The 19,996-nt window shown below is 39.1% G+C and overlaps 1 protein-coding gene across 7 annotated transcripts in view; it reads right to left on the bottom strand.

Moving 5' to 3' along the window:
* The window catches only part of LOC310874836 (myosin-binding protein C, fast-type-like), a 45,331-nt gene extending 27,163 nt beyond the window's left edge, over positions 1–18,168 (bottom strand). For 3 of the 7 annotated variants that reach the window (XM_083787711.1, XM_083787712.1, XM_083787714.1), the window contains exons 1-3: positions 18,063–18,161; positions 9,824–9,841; positions 9,658–9,675 (exon numbers count right to left, since the gene is read on the bottom strand). In XM_083787711.1, coding sequence (XP_083643837.1) covers positions 9,658–9,675; positions 9,824–9,841; positions 18,063–18,084 — 58 coding nt within the window. In that variant the 5' untranslated portion in view covers positions 18,085–18,161. Of the gene's footprint in view, positions 1–9,657; positions 9,676–9,823; positions 9,842–18,062 lie in introns of all 7 variants that reach the window. The other 4 variants (XM_083787713.1, XM_083787715.1, XM_083787716.1 and 1 more) reach the window with 3 other exon arrangements.
* Positions 18,169–19,996: the final 1,828 nt, after the last annotated feature.

The raw sequence follows: 19,996 nt of genomic DNA, 5'->3' as shown, positions 1-19,996 counted from the left end.
ACACATTAATGGGCTCTATTTTGTAAGTACCAGGTCATATGACTTAACTTAAGACCTGGAGGTGTGGCCAATGCTGTTTGGCCACTCAAAATAGCTAAACAGCATTGGCCACACCTCCAGGTCTTAAGTTAAGTAATAAGACCTATTACTTATGACACACAAAATACGGCCCATTATTTCTTACCCTCTTCCGTAGGTGCTTTTTCAGCTAAAATAATTAATGTAAACTTTAAGATGGCCAAGACTAATCCCATTACTGGATTATTATTCAATATTGAATCTGTTCAATCTGTAAGTAAAGCCATTTTAAGATAAACTGTCCAAACTCCTTCAACATCACCAAAAACACACACGCAATACCACACGAGAAAAACTGTGTGATACACGTAAACTAGACCAAAAAGTCACCAAAACACAACAAATGCCCTTACCCGGCTTGGCGTTCACCTCTGCAACTTCTGTAACTAAAATTATGGTGGATTTGAATTGTAAACAACTAATGAAAAACTACAAACGCACACTTAATACCATACGTATACGTCACACCAGTACGCTATGAATGCATACTTCTGCTACAACATTTTTTGTGTAAAATTTAAACAACTAATGGAGAAGGGGGAAAAAGCACACTCAATACCACACATGTAAACCGAATCTGACGAAGTCAGACAAGAACACAAGTCTCGGCTTTCACTTCTGCAACTAAAATGATTGTGTATTTTCAATGTAAACTAATGCAAAAGAAAAAAGCACACTCATACCACACAAGTATGTAACGCTGAATCTGACCAAGTCACACCAAAACAGACAAGTGGCCTTACCAGCCTCTGCTTTCCCTTCTGCAACATCTGCAACTAAATGAATAGTGCATTTTAATTGTAAACTAATGGTGATGGTGATCAAACGCACACAATACCACACATTACACAGCTAACACTGTGTGACACTTCTGCAACTAAATTTATACTGCATGTTAATTGTAAACTAATGGTGATGGTGATCAAACGCACACAATACCACACATTACACCGCTAACACTGTGTGACATTTCTGCAACTAAATTTATTTATACTGCATGTTAATTGTAAACTAATGGTGATGGTGATCAAACGCACACTCAATACCACACGTGTGAAAGAATACACACTTCTGCAACTAAAATTATAGTGTATTTTAATCATAAACAACTAATAGAAAATGCACACTTACTACACAGGTAACCCTAAATCTGACACCAAAACAGAATACGTGTCCTTACCCGCCTCGGCTTTCACTTCTGCAACTTCTGCAACTAAATTTATAGTGCATGTTAATTGTAAACTAATGGTGATAGTGATTAAATGCAAACTCAATACCACGTGTGAAATTATACACACTAAATCTGACACCAAAACAGAATACGTGTCCTTACCTGCCTCTGCTTTCACTTCTGCAACTTCTGCAACTAAAATGATTGTGCATATTTAATTGTAAACTAATGCTGAATACAAAAGCACACTCAATACCACACAAGTAACACTGTATGGATAATGAATACACACTTCTGCAGCTACAAATACGTATAGTGATCGCAAACAACTAGTGAAAAAAAGCACACTCAATATACTACACGTCACACGGCTAATACTGTGTGAAAGAATAAACACTTTAACAACTAAAATGAAAGTGTATTTTAATCATAAACAACTAATAGAAAATGCACACTCAATACCACACAGGTAACCCTAAATCTGACACCAAAACAGAATACGTGTCCTTACCTGCCTCTGCTTTCACTTCTGCAACTTCTGCAACTAAAATGATTGTGCATATTTAATTGTAAACTAATGCTGAAGAAAAAAGCACACTCAATACCACACAGGTAACACTGTATGGATAATGAATACACACTTCTGCAGCTACAAATACGTATAGTGATTGCAAACAACTAGTGAAAAAAAGCACACAATACTACACGTCACACGGCTAATACTGTGTGAAAGAATAAACACCTCTGCAACTAAAATTATAGTGTATTTGAATCATAAACAACTAATAGAAAATGCACACTCAATACCACACAGGTAACCCTAAATCTGACACCAAAACAGAATACCGGTACGTGTCCTTACCCGCCTAAGGTTTCACTTCTACAACCTCTGCAACTACATTTTATAGTGCAAAATGTAAACTAATGGTGATCCAACGCACACTCAATAACACACAAAACGATGAATCTGACCAAGTCACACCAAAATGCACACTCAATACAGCCCTAAATCTGACACCAAAACAGAATACGTGCCCTTACCAGCCTCTGCTTTCTCTTCTGCAACAAAATGTATAGTGCATTTTAATTGTAAACTAATGATGATGGTGATCAAACGTACATACCGGTAATGCCACACATCACACAGCTAACACTGTGTGACACTTCTGCAACTAATTTTATAGTGCACGTTAATTGTAAACTAATGGTGATGGTGATCAAACGCACACTCAATACCACGTGTGAAATTATACACACTTCTGCAACTAAAATTATAGTGTATTTTAATCATAAACATCTAATAGAAAATGCACACTCAATACCACACAGGTAACCCTAAATCTGACACCAAAACAGAATACGTGTCCTTACCCGCCTCGGCTTTCACTTCTGCAACTTCTGCAACTAAATTTATAGTGCATTTTAATTGTTACCTAATGGTGATGGTGATCAAACGCACACAATACCACACATCACACAGCTAACACTGTGTGACACTTCTGCAACAAATTTTATAGTGCATGTTAATTGTAAACTAATGGTGATGGTGATCAAACGCACACTCAACTCAATACCACACGTGTGAAAGAATGAGAGAATACACACTTCTGCAACTAAAATTATAGTGTATTTTAATCATAAACAACTAATAGAAAATGCACACTCAATACCACACAGGTAACCCTAAATCTGACACCAAAACAGAATACGTGTCCTTACCCGCCTCGGCTTTCACTTCTGCAACTTCTGCAACTAAATTTATAGTGTATTTTAATTGTAAACTAATGGTGATGGTGATCAAACGCACACAATACCACACATCACACAGCTAACACTGTGTGACACTTCTGCAACTACATTTATAGTGCCATGTTAATTGTAAACTAATGGTGATGGTGATCAAACGCACACTCAATATCACGTGTGAAATTATACACACTTCTGCAACTAAAATTAAAGTGTATTTTAATCATAAACAACTAATAGAAAATGCACACTCAATACCACACAGGCAACACTGTATGGATAATGAATACACACTTCTGCAGCTACAAATACGTATAGTGATCGCAAACAACTAGTGGAAAAAAAGCACACTCAATACTACACATCACACGGCTAATACTGTGTGAAAGAATAAACACTTCTGCAACTAAGATTATAGTGTATTTGAATCATAAACAACTAATAGAAAATGCACACTCAATACCACACAGGTAACCCTAAATCTGACACCAAAACAGAATACCGGTACGTGTCCTTACCCGCCTAAGGTTTCACTTCTACAACCTCTGCAACTACATTTTATAGTGCAAAATGTAAACTAATGGTGATCCAACGCACACTCAATAACACACAACGCTGAATCTGACCAAGTCACACCAAAATGCACACTCAATACAGCCCTAAATCTGACACCAAAACAGAATACGTGCCCTTACCAGCCTCTGCTTTCTCTTCTGCAACTAAATTTATAGTGCATTTTAATTGTAAACTAATGATGATGGTGATTAAACGTACATACCGGTAATACCACACATCACACAGCTACTAACACTGTGTGACACTTCTGCAACTAATTTTATAGTGCATGTTAATTGTAAACTAATGGTGATGGTGGTCAAACGCACACTCAATACCACACGTGTGAAAGAATACACACTTCTGCAACTAAAATTATAGTGTATTTTAATCATAAACAACTAATAGAAAATGCACACTCAATACCACACAGGTAACCCTAAATCTGACACCAAAACAGAATACGTGTCCTTACCCGCCTCGGCTTTCACTTCTGCAACTTCTGCAACTAAATTTATAGTGTATTTTAATTGTAAACTAATGGTGATGGTGATCAAACGCACACAATACCACACATCACACAGCTAACACTGTGTGACACTTCTGCAACTACATTTATAGTGCCATGTTAATTGTAAACTAATGGTGATGGTGATCAAACGCACACTCAGTATCACGTGTGAAATTATACACACTTCTGCAACTAAAATAATGAATGAAAGTGTATTTTAATCATAAACAACTAATAGAAAATGCACACTCAATACCACACAGGTAACACTGTAGCCTATGGATAATGAATACACACTTCTGCAGCTACAAATACGTATAGTGATCACAAAACAACTAGTGAAAAAAGCACACTCAATACTACATGTCACACGGCTAATACTGTGTGAAAGAATACACACTTCTGCAACTAAAATTATAGTGTATTTGAATCATAAACAACTAATAGAAAATGCACATACCTTAAGTAACCCTAAATCTGACACCAAAACAGAATACCGGTACGTGTCCTTACGCGCCTCAGGTTTCACTTCTACAACTTCTGCAACTAAATTTTATAGTGTAAACTAATGGTGATCCAACGCACACTCAATAACACACAAAACGCTGAATCTGACCAAGTCACACCAAAATGCACACTCAATACCACACGAGTAGCCCTAAATCTGACACCAAAACAGAATACGTGACCTTACCAGCCTCTGCTTTCTCTTCTGCAACTTCTGCAACTAAATTTATAGTGCAATTTAATTGTAAACTAATGGTGATCAAATGCACACAATACCACACATCACACGGCTAAAACTGTGTGAAAAAACACACTTCTGCAACAACATTTATAGTGTATTTTAATCATAAACAACTAATATAAAAGAAAATGCACACTCAATACCACACAAGTAACCCTAAATCCGACACCAAAACAGAACACGTGTCCTTACCCGCCTCAGCTTTCACTTCTGCAACTTCTGCAACTAAAATTATAGTGGTTGTGATTATTGTAAACAACTAATGAAGGAGGACAATGAACAATGTTTATTGAATTCCACGATGCCTTCCATGAACAAATATTATGAATATATCACATACTCATGAGCACATCATACATTCTGAATCATTCATGCTGAAGAAATCCATTAATCCGCAGTCAATGATAAACATTTAAGTAACACAATTCCATAGAATGCTACTGTATGACAGACATTATGCAGACAAGCATGGGTCATACTAACTTGAGAGAGGCAAAGTCACATACACATGAACACACCTGAAACCAAATACATGCCTAAGAAATCCATTCAATCTATTCATCAGCAGTCGACAACAAAGGTGAAACACAAATCCATACAAAACTGTGACACACTATGCAGACAAGCCCATAATAAGTTTCATACAATTACAAAGGTGATTCACTGGGTTATTTTCATCATAATGCCATACGAAAACCATAATAATTAACAAATAATTGTTTCTCTTACCCTCTTCTGTAGGTGCTCCTTCAGCTAAAACAAGTGAAGTATACAATAAGCTGGCCAATAAATATATGCTTATCCACAGTTTACCAACGATAAACTATAATTTTATTTAGTGTTGATAAAGCTACACTATGTAACTTTCATGTTCTATTCCAGATTTAAACCCTGGTCCCCACTCAAGTGTTGACCCTTTTACCACTGAGCCAATAGAACCTGTTTACTTGCTCAGGGGAGAAATTAAGTAGTGGTCAAACCTGACTATAGGAAATGCGTATACATTTCTCAATGGTGGTGGTGTTTACCACCACCCCAATTGTGTAATATTATATTACAAACATTAACATGGGCTCGTGGTATACAAGGGCTAGGGAGCCCCTAATATAATACATATACTGTCCAAATTAAAGTTGCACTATGTAAGTTTCCTATTCTACCCTGGACATGCACCTGCAGATCTCCTGATCAAGTTCTTACATTTTTACCTGAGCTAGTAGAACCTGCCTGAGAAATACATTTTTGACCTTCAGGTAAATTTTGTGTCAACCTAGACACATGACCGTGTCAAAGGTTGTGTCCAACCTAGACACATGCAAGAACAAAATAAGTCTGACTCAATAGAAGAGCAGGGAGACTAAATACAACCACAGCGATTGTATCATGTATTAACATACTCTACATACAAATTGGGGACATCTTTCATTTAATTCACACAAAACACCCTGACATACAGTAATAGAGCTTTAACTCCTTCAACAAACTGAAAGGCACACTCAATACCACACTGTAACACTGTGAATGAAGACACTGAATGAGACCAAGACACACCAAAACACAACAAGGGCCCTTACCCGGCTCAGCTATGACTTCTGCAACTTCTGCAACTAAAATTATAGCGGCTTTAAATTGTAATCAACTAATGAAGAAGAACAAACGCACACACTTTATCACACAAGTAAAGTAACACTGAATGAAATCACTGATTCAGAGCAAGTCACACCAAAGTAGAATAAGTGACCTTACCCTCCTCGGCTTTCTCCTCTGCAACTTCTGCAACTAAAGTGATTGGATTATGTGTTGGCAACTAATAAGACGAGCAATAAATGAACACTGTTTTAAATGATATAGAGAAGAATTCCATGGACATGCTATAAAAATATCATATACACATGTCATACATGCTGATCCAAGAAATCCAACGACAAATCTAAGAAACACAAGTCCATATAATGCTGTGACAAACTTACATAAAATGGGCTTTGAGAGCCCCTGTATTATAATATAATAAATATTACTGTCCAAATTAAAGTTGCACTATGTAAGTTTCCTATATCCTACCCTGGACTTGAACCTCCAGGTCTCTTGCTCAGGTTCTTACATTTTACCACTGAGCTAACAGAACCTGCCTGTTGGTTCAGGGGAGAAATTGACTTTTGACCTTCAGGTCAACATTTTGTGTCAAACCAGAAATGGATCGTGTCAAAGTCTGTGTCCAACCTAGACACAAGATCTGAATGACTCAATAGAAAAGCAGGGAGGGAGACCAAATGCAACCACACCAATTACGTTATATTGTATTAACATACTCTACAATACAGATTAGCAAAACATCCTTTTATTCACGACAATAATGACATAATGGAGCTTCTCTCAATACCACACGAGTAACACTGTGAATGAAGACACTGAATAAGACCAAGACACACCAAAACACAACAAGCTCTCTTACCCGGCTCAGCTATAATTTCTGCAATTTCTGCAACTAAAACGATGGTGGATTTTAACGAATGCAACAATGCACACTCAATACCACACATGTAACGGATGCATTCCATCAAAACATGTACAAGCAAGCACACATTTCTTTACTGTAAAACCATACAGGCTGAATAAATCCATTAATATCATGTAATAAAATTATATTTCCCAATTTCAACAAAACATTCCCTATAAAAATGGGCGGTATAAATTATTTTTGAGAACCCCTGTATTAAGTTCTTATTACTGTCCAAATCAACATCACCTTAAACTCAAACACACACTAGAGTACCACACGAACGAATACACTGAATAACACCAAGTCACATCAAAACACAACAAGCAGCGAATTTCGCTTACCCGGCTCAGCTATAACTTCTGCAACTTCTGCAACTAAAATGATGGTGGATTTTAATTGTAAACAACTAATGCAACAATGCACACTCAATACCACACAAGTAACGGATGCATTCCATGAAAACATGACAATATCACGTACAAGCAAGCACACATTTCTTTACTGTAAAACCAAACCATACAGGCTGAATAAATCCATTAATAGTTTGTCATAACATAACACACGCACGCAAGCACGCACGCAAGCACTATTTAAAAAATACTTTTGAGAACCCCTGTATTAAGATCTTATTACTGTCCAAATTAACTCCTTCAACATCACCTTAAACTCAAACTCATACTCATACCACACGAGTGAACGAATACACTGAATAAGACCAAGTCACATCAAAACACAACAAGCAGCGAATTTCCCTTACCCGGCTCAGCTATAACTTCTGCAACTTCTGCAACTAAAATTATAGTAGAATTTAATTGTAAATAACTAATGAATGCAACTAAAGTGATTGTTTTTTAATTGTAAACAACTAATAAACGATGGACGATGAACAAACTTTTTGAATTCCACACAAATGCATTCCATGAACATATAATATTATTGTATGAGACGATGCACACAGGCACACCATGTAATCTTTACATTCTAAATCCGTATACATGCTAAAGGAATCCATTCATAGTATGTCAGTAGTCGACAACAATGTGAAAGAAAGTCAATAATGCTGTGACACAAGACAAGACACTATATGTACATAAAGCTTTCAATATACTCCCATCAGATTTCCTCTTACCCTCTTCTCTATAGGTGCTTCTTCAGATAAAATAATTTAAGTAGCCTATATTTTAAGCTGGCCAAGACCCATTACACAACATTCTACCACTGACAGTCTTTTGTTTTGATGCATATTACTGCAAGTGAATGATTTATATTTTCCCCACCTGGATTGTAATACAACCACAACCTTTACTACAACAATTATTACCTGTAGCAATGGCACTTGTTCCATTTTTTATTAAGAATAAACATTTATAACCTTCCACTCAATACCACGTTAAACTGTGTGAATGAATTGAATACACACAGAATGAGATCAAGTTACACCACAAAAGAACAAGTGTCCCTACAAGCCTCAGCTTTCACTCTGTAAATTCTGCAACTAAAATTAGTGGATTTTAATTGTAAACACTAATGAAAAAGAACACTGTTTTGCTCATTAGAACATGTATATTTAAACACAGTTCAACAGCTGAACATGTATGTCGTCAGTTACAGGCAACATATAAAACCCGGTGCAGACACAGTACGACCGCACATGAACTTGGCATTGTAGACATCACAGTACATTGCACCAAACATTTTCCCAGAACAGCTGAGTAAGACTGCATCTAACCACATGAACCCTCGCGTAACTCCTATTCTGGGCATGTCATAATAGGCGAAAAAAGAAAGAAAGAAAGTTACTATGTTTATCCAGGGTAACTGGACTAAGCTCAAGAACTTGTTTACAGCCAGGCCCTGCTCATAGAACATTTCATGGTAGGGGTTCAATGCCTTGTTCAAGGGCACTTCAACAGTGGTCATTTTAACGTGCCGGTCCGGGGATACGAACTAGCGACCTTCCGATATCAAGACCGCTCCGCAAACCGTTCGGCCACCGCTGCCCATGAACATTGGGCAAAAATAGCAAGCTCACAGCATGTGAATAACATGTGAGCTTATATGGGCTATTTTCATGAAAACATTTGCTGTGGAGGGGAAACAGGAGTGGAGCAAGTATAGACCCCTGGGGGACCCCAGATTATATGTAGGGTTTAAGTGGTTAAACAGCTGATGGACCAATATTTGACAAGGCTACACAGTACATTTCTTTTATCAAACCTTTATACAAATGCAAATGTGTATTTGTGAAAACACACATTTCTGAGCACACTATATATGGCATGCTGGCATACAAGTCACAGTACACAATTCGAGTTTAGGGATTGATTTGGCACATGCTCATTACACACCATCAGGAGGCGGTGCGTCTGTTGTAGGATACGGCCAGTCGACATGGATATGTGAACACATGTGAGAAGGTGACAACCATAATCAAGTCACTGTGGGACAACAATGTACTGTACGGGTGAAGAGAAAAGGTCAGAAGGCTATAGTGTTATAATGAAGGTGACTTACCCCCTCCCTCTGGGGCAGCTGAAAAAGATTGAAAGAAAGAAAACAAAATGAACAGGAATTACAGATTGTATGTTTTGTTAGTGTCATAAGCACATTAATAATTAATTCAAACGGTGTCATATTATACGTCTTGATGTTGTTAAAGATTTATTTATACACTGACATTTACAGAAAAATATGGAGCACATCATATCCCTATACAGATAATTATACCAAATACGTATTTATACCGGGCCAAATTCCTGAAGGGAAAACCAATGCATAAACATGTTCCCCCTCCAGCCCTACTTTATTAAATTTATTCAGCTGTTGCTCTGCAACAGCTGAACATCCTTAAGAACATCCTTAATATTTATTATTGGCCATTTCAGATATGTTTGCTTAAGAGTACGTATATCTGATTTCATAGTGCAGCTAGTCATCTTGGACGGTAAATCAAGAACTCAAGCTGCCAAGTAAGAAGACACAAATGGCCAAGATGGGAAACTGTGTGACAGTGCACAAACTACACCTCACAACCCACTTTGAAATTGATCTCGGGGTTCTTTGATCGTCCAGTTATTTAAGGAATGCGTATAGTATATGGCTATAGTATATTTCTTGTTTACCAAGTTTTGTTTTGTGGACGAGGTGGAAGCAAGGTCTCAGTTTGTGAGTATACAGTCAGTTTGTTTGTTGTGGCCCAATGTTGGTAAAAGAAAAGTGAAACTCTCATCTGAAATAGATGAATAGTATATCCTACTCCCCAGCCGTACAGGGCTTACTACATTACTGTAATGCCAGGGAAAGGCCAGAGAAGGTGTCTTGTGACATGATGAAGTCACGCAGTTCCTCTGGGTTGTCTGCTGTTGCCTTGAATGGTTTGACTCGACCTCTGTTTTACTATACTAGAGTTGCTCTCTTTATGTTTGATTTAAGGTGCTGTTTATTTTGTTAAAACAATGAGTGTTTCGTTAAAAAATTCTATATTCTGATGGTTATCATTGCTATAGTTTGTTCAGTGACAGGCGTCTCCCATCTCTCCAGCTCTTTAGAAAACCGGCGGGGCACCAATTTCATCCAGTCAGTAGAGAATAACCAATGTATCGGCTTCGATTTTATATACAGTAGTATTCCAGTTCCAATTTTGTCTGACAAATTTCTGTTTTTGTTTCATTAGCTCTAATTTCACTTGTTTATCGTCTACCAATTCTAACCTGCGTGAGTTCTCTCTCCTGATTGGATGAAATTCGTGTCGTGTTTGATGTTCTGCAGTTGGCCTCATAACAATCATTCCCTATAACAAGCACCCCCTTAACTCAACTACATTTTGCAGAGAAAATTGCAAGACAAAACAATAACATGGCATATTGATGCTATAATAACCTGAAAATACAACATGTATCTATCTATAAATGCACCAAGTCTCTGTACGTCTGTCTGTGTGTAATACACGTAACTCAATAATCATTCGCCCCACCGACTTCAAATTCGACACACGCATTCCACGTCGCCCCATGGGGTTCAGTGCCCAGTGTCGAGTCGGGCAGACCCACGGTTGTGGAGTTGGCCTGTTCTGGCATCATTCTGACGTCTGTATAGACTCCATATTTGGGCATGCCTGACAAGGAACTCCATATATGGACATAATATCTGGGTGGGGCATGCATGCATTTCCAACTTGCAAGTAGGCCAGTGCCGAACGGGCACCGCTGTAGAGGCTCCAACGCATAATATCTGGGCGGGACATGCATTTCCAACTTGCATCGTTGATCGTTCCAAGTAAGACATAAAAACTGGACATTTGATGTCAGTATTTTCTAATCAAAATGTTGTTGTCGATTAAAGCAAACAGGAAAAGGGGTACTGAAGCCCAAAAAGTTTGAGAACCACTGGTATAGCGTTCATTAGTAAGCCAAGGTCACTAAGGACCAAAGATAAGGTTACTGTATTTAGACATGCTGACTACATCCAGAAATCTATCTGGTCAGACTGTTATGTAACATCTGCTTGTTAAAAAACCTTTCAATTGATTATTAGGCAACATTTTTTTAATGTTTTCTTCTTTTTTACAATTTTGAAATAGAAAAAATATCAGATCTACAAGCTCACAATGAGTCACATTGTCAACCTTTGTGAACCTCTAGCTTCTTGTTGTGATAGTATTTTATTTTACTGTGACTAGTAAACTGCCGGATGCGTGTAATTGATACATGTTTGGCAAGGCTAGAATAACCAGTGCCACATGTACTTGGATTCTGCTTCCAGACGCATTCCTATCAACACCTACCGTATTGATATATAGCGACCTACTCTAACTGACATCTGAGTTTCTGTACTATAAAAAGATGACTTCTTAAAGGTTCTTCAATACTACAATTTGAACATTTATTTTTATGTTTTTGTTCTCAAGGCAATGATTGTTTTTATATGCATAGGTATGTAAACCTCCCCTCTAAATTCTCCAAAGGCAGAGGAGAGGAGTCACAAATGACAGCTCAGCTTTATTTATGACCTGTTTTATGTCCCCTATTGACAGATGTCAAGTGGTCACCTGACCTTGTCAAACGTCAATGAATCACCAGTTCTCTTAATGTCAAAGTTGATATACAGTCCTAGACGTTTGGCATGTGTGGCTGTTACATATACATATTGAACAGTTATCTATGGTACAGTATATCTACAGCATGATGTACTGTACAAACCATCAAGGTCATTCCATTGTTGTATAGTATTGTTATGCTATTAGTCTTGGTCAATTGGATACACAGGACCGCAATGGGAACAAGCCCGCAGGGGCATTTCTGTGATCATTTTAGCATTATTGTATAATAACTAAAGGCCTACATCTGTACTTTTTGCAAACTGTACTTGCAAACTGTTAAAGGGTTAGGATTATCAATCAATCAAACAAACAATCAATACATTTCCACACGGATATCATTGGTTAGGAGTAGGCCTACCAAATGCATACACCAGAACTTTTAGACAGCCAGTGTTTCAACACTTGTGCTTTTTCTGAATGGTCCTGAAACGCCACACTTTCAGTGGTGTGATATATATCTTCGTATACTGGTCCTCAGTAATGCTCATGGTAAATATGGTATAAATGTTGTTTTCTCTGTCTGTGTCTCAGAGGAGGGCTGTGGACAGTTCAGAAACCCCTCTACCGGTGAGGTACAGTAGGTGGGTTCTAAAAATGGGCGAAGTCTTCCTTTAACTGTGAAGTATTCAGCTGAAAAGTCTGCAAATGATTTAACAAGCCAACATGTTAATCACTGCATGGATCTAAAAAACAAACATGATGCAGTAGAATTAAAGCCCAAATGGTATCACCTCATCATGTTGTCTAAGTTAGCAATGAGACTGACTAGCAATTTTAAAAGTAAACGACACGATATTCTAATAATGGCAGCTCCACCAATTAGCAGGAATCGCGCCGCAATTATTCCATTGTAGATAGCATTTCAGCTTTGCACAGGGAAACTGGTATATTTATTTGTAGGCTTTCTATATTTAGAGGGCAACATGTGATCCAGCACTGATGTAACATGACCATACACAGTAACCTTTCAAAGGAGTCTTATAAGGCTACATCTGGGGGCCTCAGGGTAATGATACAGTAAATTACGGTATTGTTGATTACATTTATTCACAGCAAAAACAGTTTCCCTGCCAGGAATGGTTTACTCCAGGTTACTGTCGCTGCGATATACGACATACCCGCCTTTTGTTTTATGTGTTTATTCCGCTGTATTGTAATAATTAAAAAGATACTCCGTCTTTGCTGCGGAGCTGGAGACGAGAAGGTTTCGTTTTGATGACAAAACCGGAAATCAACACATGCTGTGGGCTGCTAGGGCTTCTGGGAAATTAAGGCCAATGCAAATGAACGGGGTACAACGCCTCATGGAGGAGGGTCTTGTGGGGCCGTCTTGCGGCGTACCAAGATGGTGGGTGGTGCGATCGTTCATAACAAGCGGAGCAACCTTTTTTCTCCGGATTTTCACGGATCAAAAGCCCAAATAATTCAGCGTATGCTCTAAAGGTAATACAACAATCTCGGCAGTGAAGGGGGGTTGATAAAAATGCGGGTTACACGTTTAAAACAGTCAAACTGTTAAGTCTTATTTCTATGCTTGGTTTGGTATTGAAAGCCTCATAGGGCTTACAGAGCCGTCCTCATCACATAGTCAGTGTTGGAGAGTTAAACATTGGAGACGTGTAACAAACAGGGTCTGGCACTCATCCATGTGAAAAGCAAAATTGCCATATTCATGCACTGTGAAAGAGGAACAAGTGGCACCTCACATAGTTTCCAATACTGTAGGTGTGTCACTCTGTGACTTTGATTGGATTTCCAAGTATTTATAGCTTGAAACAGATGAGCACTTGGACAGGACCAGGGGAACTTCAGAGAGTGTCTGTACTTTAATGTACCCTCATAATGTGTCATCAAGACACAACGCTGAAAGGATTTATTACCATGAAATATAGCATCGTTCCATTTAGGTCCTTTCCTCACACCCGTTGACTAGCCTGCTGAAGCCTAATTTATATGTGGAAATGTGTTGATGTGACGAAATTACGATTTTTTTCATTTGTTTTAGTTGAAAATGTTGTATATCATGCGAGTTGTCACACTTTTTAACTGAAGCATAAATGATGCTTCTAAGGTGATGTATTTTAGTACATATGTTGGAGCTACAGTATATCTGTTTTGTCAGAGAGCAACCATGCATAGCACGTGGTCAGAACTTTATAGAACGCAGTGAGGGATTACATCATGATTTAGCACAGTTAAGAGATGCCAGTGGGATATCATACAACTCACAAAACTTGATATGCTGCTGGAAAACCATGGAAGAGAAAAGTTCAGGGTTTATGGGGTGCGGATTGAGGCGGTATTTTTAACACTTGGCAAAGGGAGGACTGCAACAGAGGTTGAAAGAAGGAAATGAGAGGAGGAATGGTTGTCAGACTATGGTCCATCTAATCTTCTAAGTAAAACGAGGATACTGTAGATCTGTAGGTACGTAGGTACGCATCTACTGTAGATAGATAGATAAACATAGAATATGCGCGCACACACACACACACACACACACACACACACACAGTACACACACACCACAAACAGGGTCTGCTCATAATTCCACCATCCTTAAGAATAGGGTTAATTATGAGGGGGCCAGTCAGACCAACATACACACACAGTAAACGCACCCACGCACGCACGCACACACATTATCCAACTAAATTCTTATTCAGAATATTTTAAAACTCGTTAAATCTGCATTTACTTTCCTAGATTTCACAAGCTCTGGAGCTCCGTTTCCTCTCCAACAAATATTGCATTGAAAGCAAAGTAGTGGAGCTCATTAATTTGAAACATTCACAGTATTTGAGCCCTGCTGCCAAAGGCAGAGTGCAAACATGATCAAAGTGAGATCATAATATAGTGCCACATTCCGCATCCTGTGAGAGCTAGTGTAAAAATGGACTCAGGATTTTGAGGTGTATATCTGTGTTAAGCCTAATTTATGCTTTGTCGCACAACAGTGTCGCACTCACACGCTGGAAATAGCTGCCCTACAATCTCCCAAACAATCGTGGATGTATGAATCAGGCTTCACACGGAGGGAAAAACAACAACTCGCTTTCTGTGTATATGGCTGTTAGAACTAGAGTCTGGTTATTTTGTACAGCCAAAATTTGAAAAGAACACACTCGGAAATACATTATAGCTCACAGTCGCACTGCGATGCATTGTGTGATTGTAGATGTGGCTGTTTTCACATAGAGTTGGTGTTGGCTAGACCTCACTCTCGCAGTAACTAGGTCCATAGTGGTTAAATAATGATGAGGACCAGGACAGACGAGTATGAAAATACCATGACAATCAACTACCAATGACCATACCAGAGCCCAATCAGTTTAATTCAAGTCCACTGCAGCCTGGGCCTCAATCAAGCCATGTGTGTCAGGCGTTCTGTTTTGCAGTAACATGACCTTGGTGCTAGTAAAAATTAACGGCTAACATTCTCACTCTATATGTCATCCTCTCCTCACTTATCGGAGGTTACACAATCATGGCAGTGACAGACAGACGGCTCACCAGAGAGGACAACTAAGACGAGCCATAATTATACCCCAAACGACCAGCTCTTCCTAAACTGAGCCATGGTGTAAATTGTCATGACAATGCTCCCCATTAGCTCCATCTTTTACTTCTGCAGAGTGATTGAATATATAGTTCTTTTTCACTTCATGTCAATTCTGTTTGATAACGATGCAGCCAAATGTCAGCGCTTGTTGGATTGCAGTACATCATTCAACATACAGTATATATGTCAATAAATTATGTTATTTTCTTGGTGTTTTGATGCATAGCTAACATTATGCTTTTGGGTCTATTCTCTTGGGCTTTGAAAGCACACACAAAAATAAAGGTTTTGGGTGTTTTGGGCTTTTATTATTTCTTATGCATTATGCAAGTGCTGTATTTTAATTAGGCGAGTCCCTCAAGACCTTGAGTGGTAGGGTTAGTGTAAACTCAAGCTGCCATAATCTTTTGATAGGTTCAAATTCAACCAGCATTATCACAATATAGCGGCCTCCTGGGTTGATGACACAGTACCTGCTCAACAATGTACGGCATTCAAAGGTCAATCAACATGTGCCGTTGTCATTGGCAAGTGGTTTCCCGGAAAACAGTATAGTGTTGCACTGTAGGAGTGGTCAGATGACGTTTCCTAATATTTTGGCGTGATATTTATTTATATTTTGTGTAATTGCACTAAAAGAAGCAAATGTTGCGATGGTATACAATGGTATACAACTTATTCGCTTATAATGAGAGAACGGGTGCATGTTCAACTGTTGTTTGTTGTTTTTCCAATAGCCTATAAACTATTAGACAGTGCTCGCTGATACATCAGTCAGAGGTTATCTTAATCGGCTGTCTCCTCTTTAGCACTACCGCCTTGCAGTAATTATTAACTAGGTCACAGTAGAAGTTTAAATGACAAATGTAACACAGCTCTGAGTTTGGACCCCCTGGAGTTCAATAGTGCAGTGCTTCCTCAGCAGGCAAGAGTCCCAGTTGGGCGTTTATAAACCAGTCCACTTCCATCAGTACTTTACACAGGCTTTACCACCTGTTCGTGTGTCCATATCTTTGCACTGATTCACAGTATGCACGGCCATGCTCTTCCCTGCAGTTCTCTTGCTCTCCCGAGTCAAGTGTTTATATCCAGCCTTTGGATGTCTGTCCACATCTTTGTCCTACACAAACATTACATTCCCATTGACAATGAATGGAGAATTTTACGTCATAGTGTCTGAGCAAATAGACATACGCTATGATGATAATAAGAGCGCCCCTCAACTTTATAGGGACAGTAGAAATAGTCATACTTGATTGATTAGCTAATTACAATTAAGGCATTTTTATCCAAGCTTTTCTTTTGCCATTGGCTTTCAACTACGCGCCCCTATCGGTCGGGGGGAGTGTGGCACTCTGCAACACTGGGTGTGTTCGATATAGGCACGCTGATCGCATGACTGTCATGATTATGACAGTCATGTTTCAGGCCTAGCTGCGATCATAAGTAAGCGAGTAGGTGAATTGCTTTTAACAAATGTTTGTCTTTTTATTGCATTGCACCATATCAAACATTTTGGGCTCTGCAGCATCCAAAGATGTGTTTTTGCTGAATTTAAACCATATCAGTACCAGCAATACTGTAATGCTACAGCTGTAATTACTGTACTTTCAACATATCCATTCAGAGTAACCCTTTAAAAACTACCCATTCACTAATCAATCAATCAATCAATCAATCAATCAATCAATCAGAGTAACCCTTTAAAAACATTACCCATTCACTAATCAATCAATCAGAGTAACCCTTTAACCAATTTTGGCCGGGAACCCCTTTTGGTGTTAGCTATTGAAAAATAGCAGATCTACAAGCTCGCCACCGAGTGGCGCGCTACGAGCTTGTAGGTCTGCTATTTTTGAAAAATCGAAGAACGACTGACATAGAAACATAGCTTTTTCAGAAAACTGTTAGGATGTAGAAGACATTTTTAGAATCTGATCTCAGGTCAAAATGGGCTAAAAACATCTACCCATTCACCAATCAATCAGTCAATCAACCAATCAATCAATCATTTTTACACCTAGAATCCTGTCATCAGATTAATCACCATAAAAGATATTTTCTGCAAATGTAAAATGATGTGCCTACTGTACCTGCATCAGTAGGCTCGCTCATTTTTATCCCACTGTCTTCCCTTCACAGCTAGAAGAGTGAGGTCTTGTGGGGCTTATTCCTTTTTATTTCTATCCCACTGTTATTCAAAGCTCTCTTGGCACTCAAGTCACCCACACCCACCAGTGAGCAAGGAACGGAGAGGGTGCAAGAGAGAGGGAGGAGAGGCAGTCACTTGAAACTCTCCAAGAGCAGAGGGAAATGAAGCACTGCAGAGTGACTTGGGTGTGAGAAGGTACGAGAGACAAGAGCTATGGAAGTGGTGCTGAAATAGGGTTTATCCGTTTAACGATGAGATTGATGGACTGACTAAACCTGTTGAGTTGCTCTCACGTTTGGGACCGAACTACTGTGCCATGATGAGATGACCAGAATCTAACCGCCTCTCTGACACTTTATTAACACCACATACCCCAAAATGTAGAATTTGTCGCCTCTCAAAACCGGATTAAGGCCAGATCAGGATCAAGTAGTATTCACAAATAGTTGTTTTATTTTGACCTCATACTGCACTTGACTCACAGTAGATGCAGATGGGTGCTGCCAGCTATTACAATCAACCCCAGAAAGTTTATATACGTATCACATTACCAGTTATCTGAAAATGTCTAAATTTTCCTGGTAGTAAACTCACCCGACTTGGAGCTCCAAGTTGATTAAAACAACTTTTTAGCATTCTTTACAGCTGCTATTTGACCCATAGCCAAGTCTAGCCATGATTGATGAGCATGGCATAAACATAACTCTCAGTATTAAAGTATAAATCAAGTTCATCACTGTTTTTAATAACATCCTCCCGTATAATATTAATCTAATATTAAAAATGATCACATCAAATCCAAATTTGAAAGCATTGTATGCTTCTGCACAGCATGGTGTATTTGCAACTGTACATTATTGTGTGTTGTAGTTGACTAATTTATTAATCGATGGCTCAAAGACCTATAGAATACACAGGTTTTCTGAACAGTGTACTCTGCGTCTGAGGAGTGCCAACATTCAGCTGGCCTGAGCCAGGCTGCATAGTGACTCATTCTAAGGTTACCTCAACCAGCAGTGGCTGGCTCCATATTCAGTGACATCTTGTGGTGAAAATGCATGTGCGGGGAATGTCTTCATTACTGCTCGTCACTCTCGCCCACACCCACCACCCCCTCAGCAAAGGAGAAATGTGCATGTCTCAACAGCCGACTCTGTGGAGACAAGTGCTCTACTGATCAGGTCTGGTGTAAATCTGTGAAAGTTCCATGAGGACATGCCCCCCGCACGAGACCACCAAAGGATAGAGTTTCAGCTGAGGTGACGGAAATTGCTGTGGACAATGAAGGATTAGAAGGTGGCCTTATGAATCGGAGCTTCTAGATAACATGCGTAGGCTGAAGGCATCCCTCATTTCCATTTCACACTCTCATGCCACCCCAATACTGAACTGCTCTCTTGCTAATTGGGGAAATTCTTATTTTTTAAAATAATTTTTATCCCACGATTTTGCAACCCATTTCTTTTTCACCCAGTGTCTGTCAATTAGCTAATGTAATCCTGGGCCAAGCTGCTTCTTTTCACCTGACAGGGGGGAGTTTCCCCGGCCGGACATAATGAAGGAACACGTTATTCTGACCAGTTCCTTTCCCCTCCATCTGGCAAGGGGGATCTAGTTTAGAGAACATGATTACTGCGAGGGTACCTACCCTAGGGGACACGGGGAGTACATGCAAACTCCACACAGAAAGGCCCTTTCGCCAACCCCCGCCTCGCACTGATGACGCGGAGGAGAGAACATGCGCCCACAGCATCCCCAGCGGGAATCGAACCCAGGACCTTTAGCTGTGAGGCAACAACTATGTGCCACCGTGCCCATTTTGGAGAAATTCTTAAGATTGAGACTGATGTCAAGAGTGTGTAAGGGCCGAGGTAA

The sequence above is a fragment of the Protomyctophum parallelum genome (genome assembly GCF_964188405.1).
Source record: "Protomyctophum parallelum genome assembly, chromosome: 17".
Lineage (NCBI taxonomy): Eukaryota > Metazoa > Chordata > Actinopteri > Myctophiformes > Myctophidae > Protomyctophum > Protomyctophum parallelum.
Note: the sequence above shows the minus strand (reverse complement) of the source record. Positions and strands in the feature narration are given on the sequence as shown.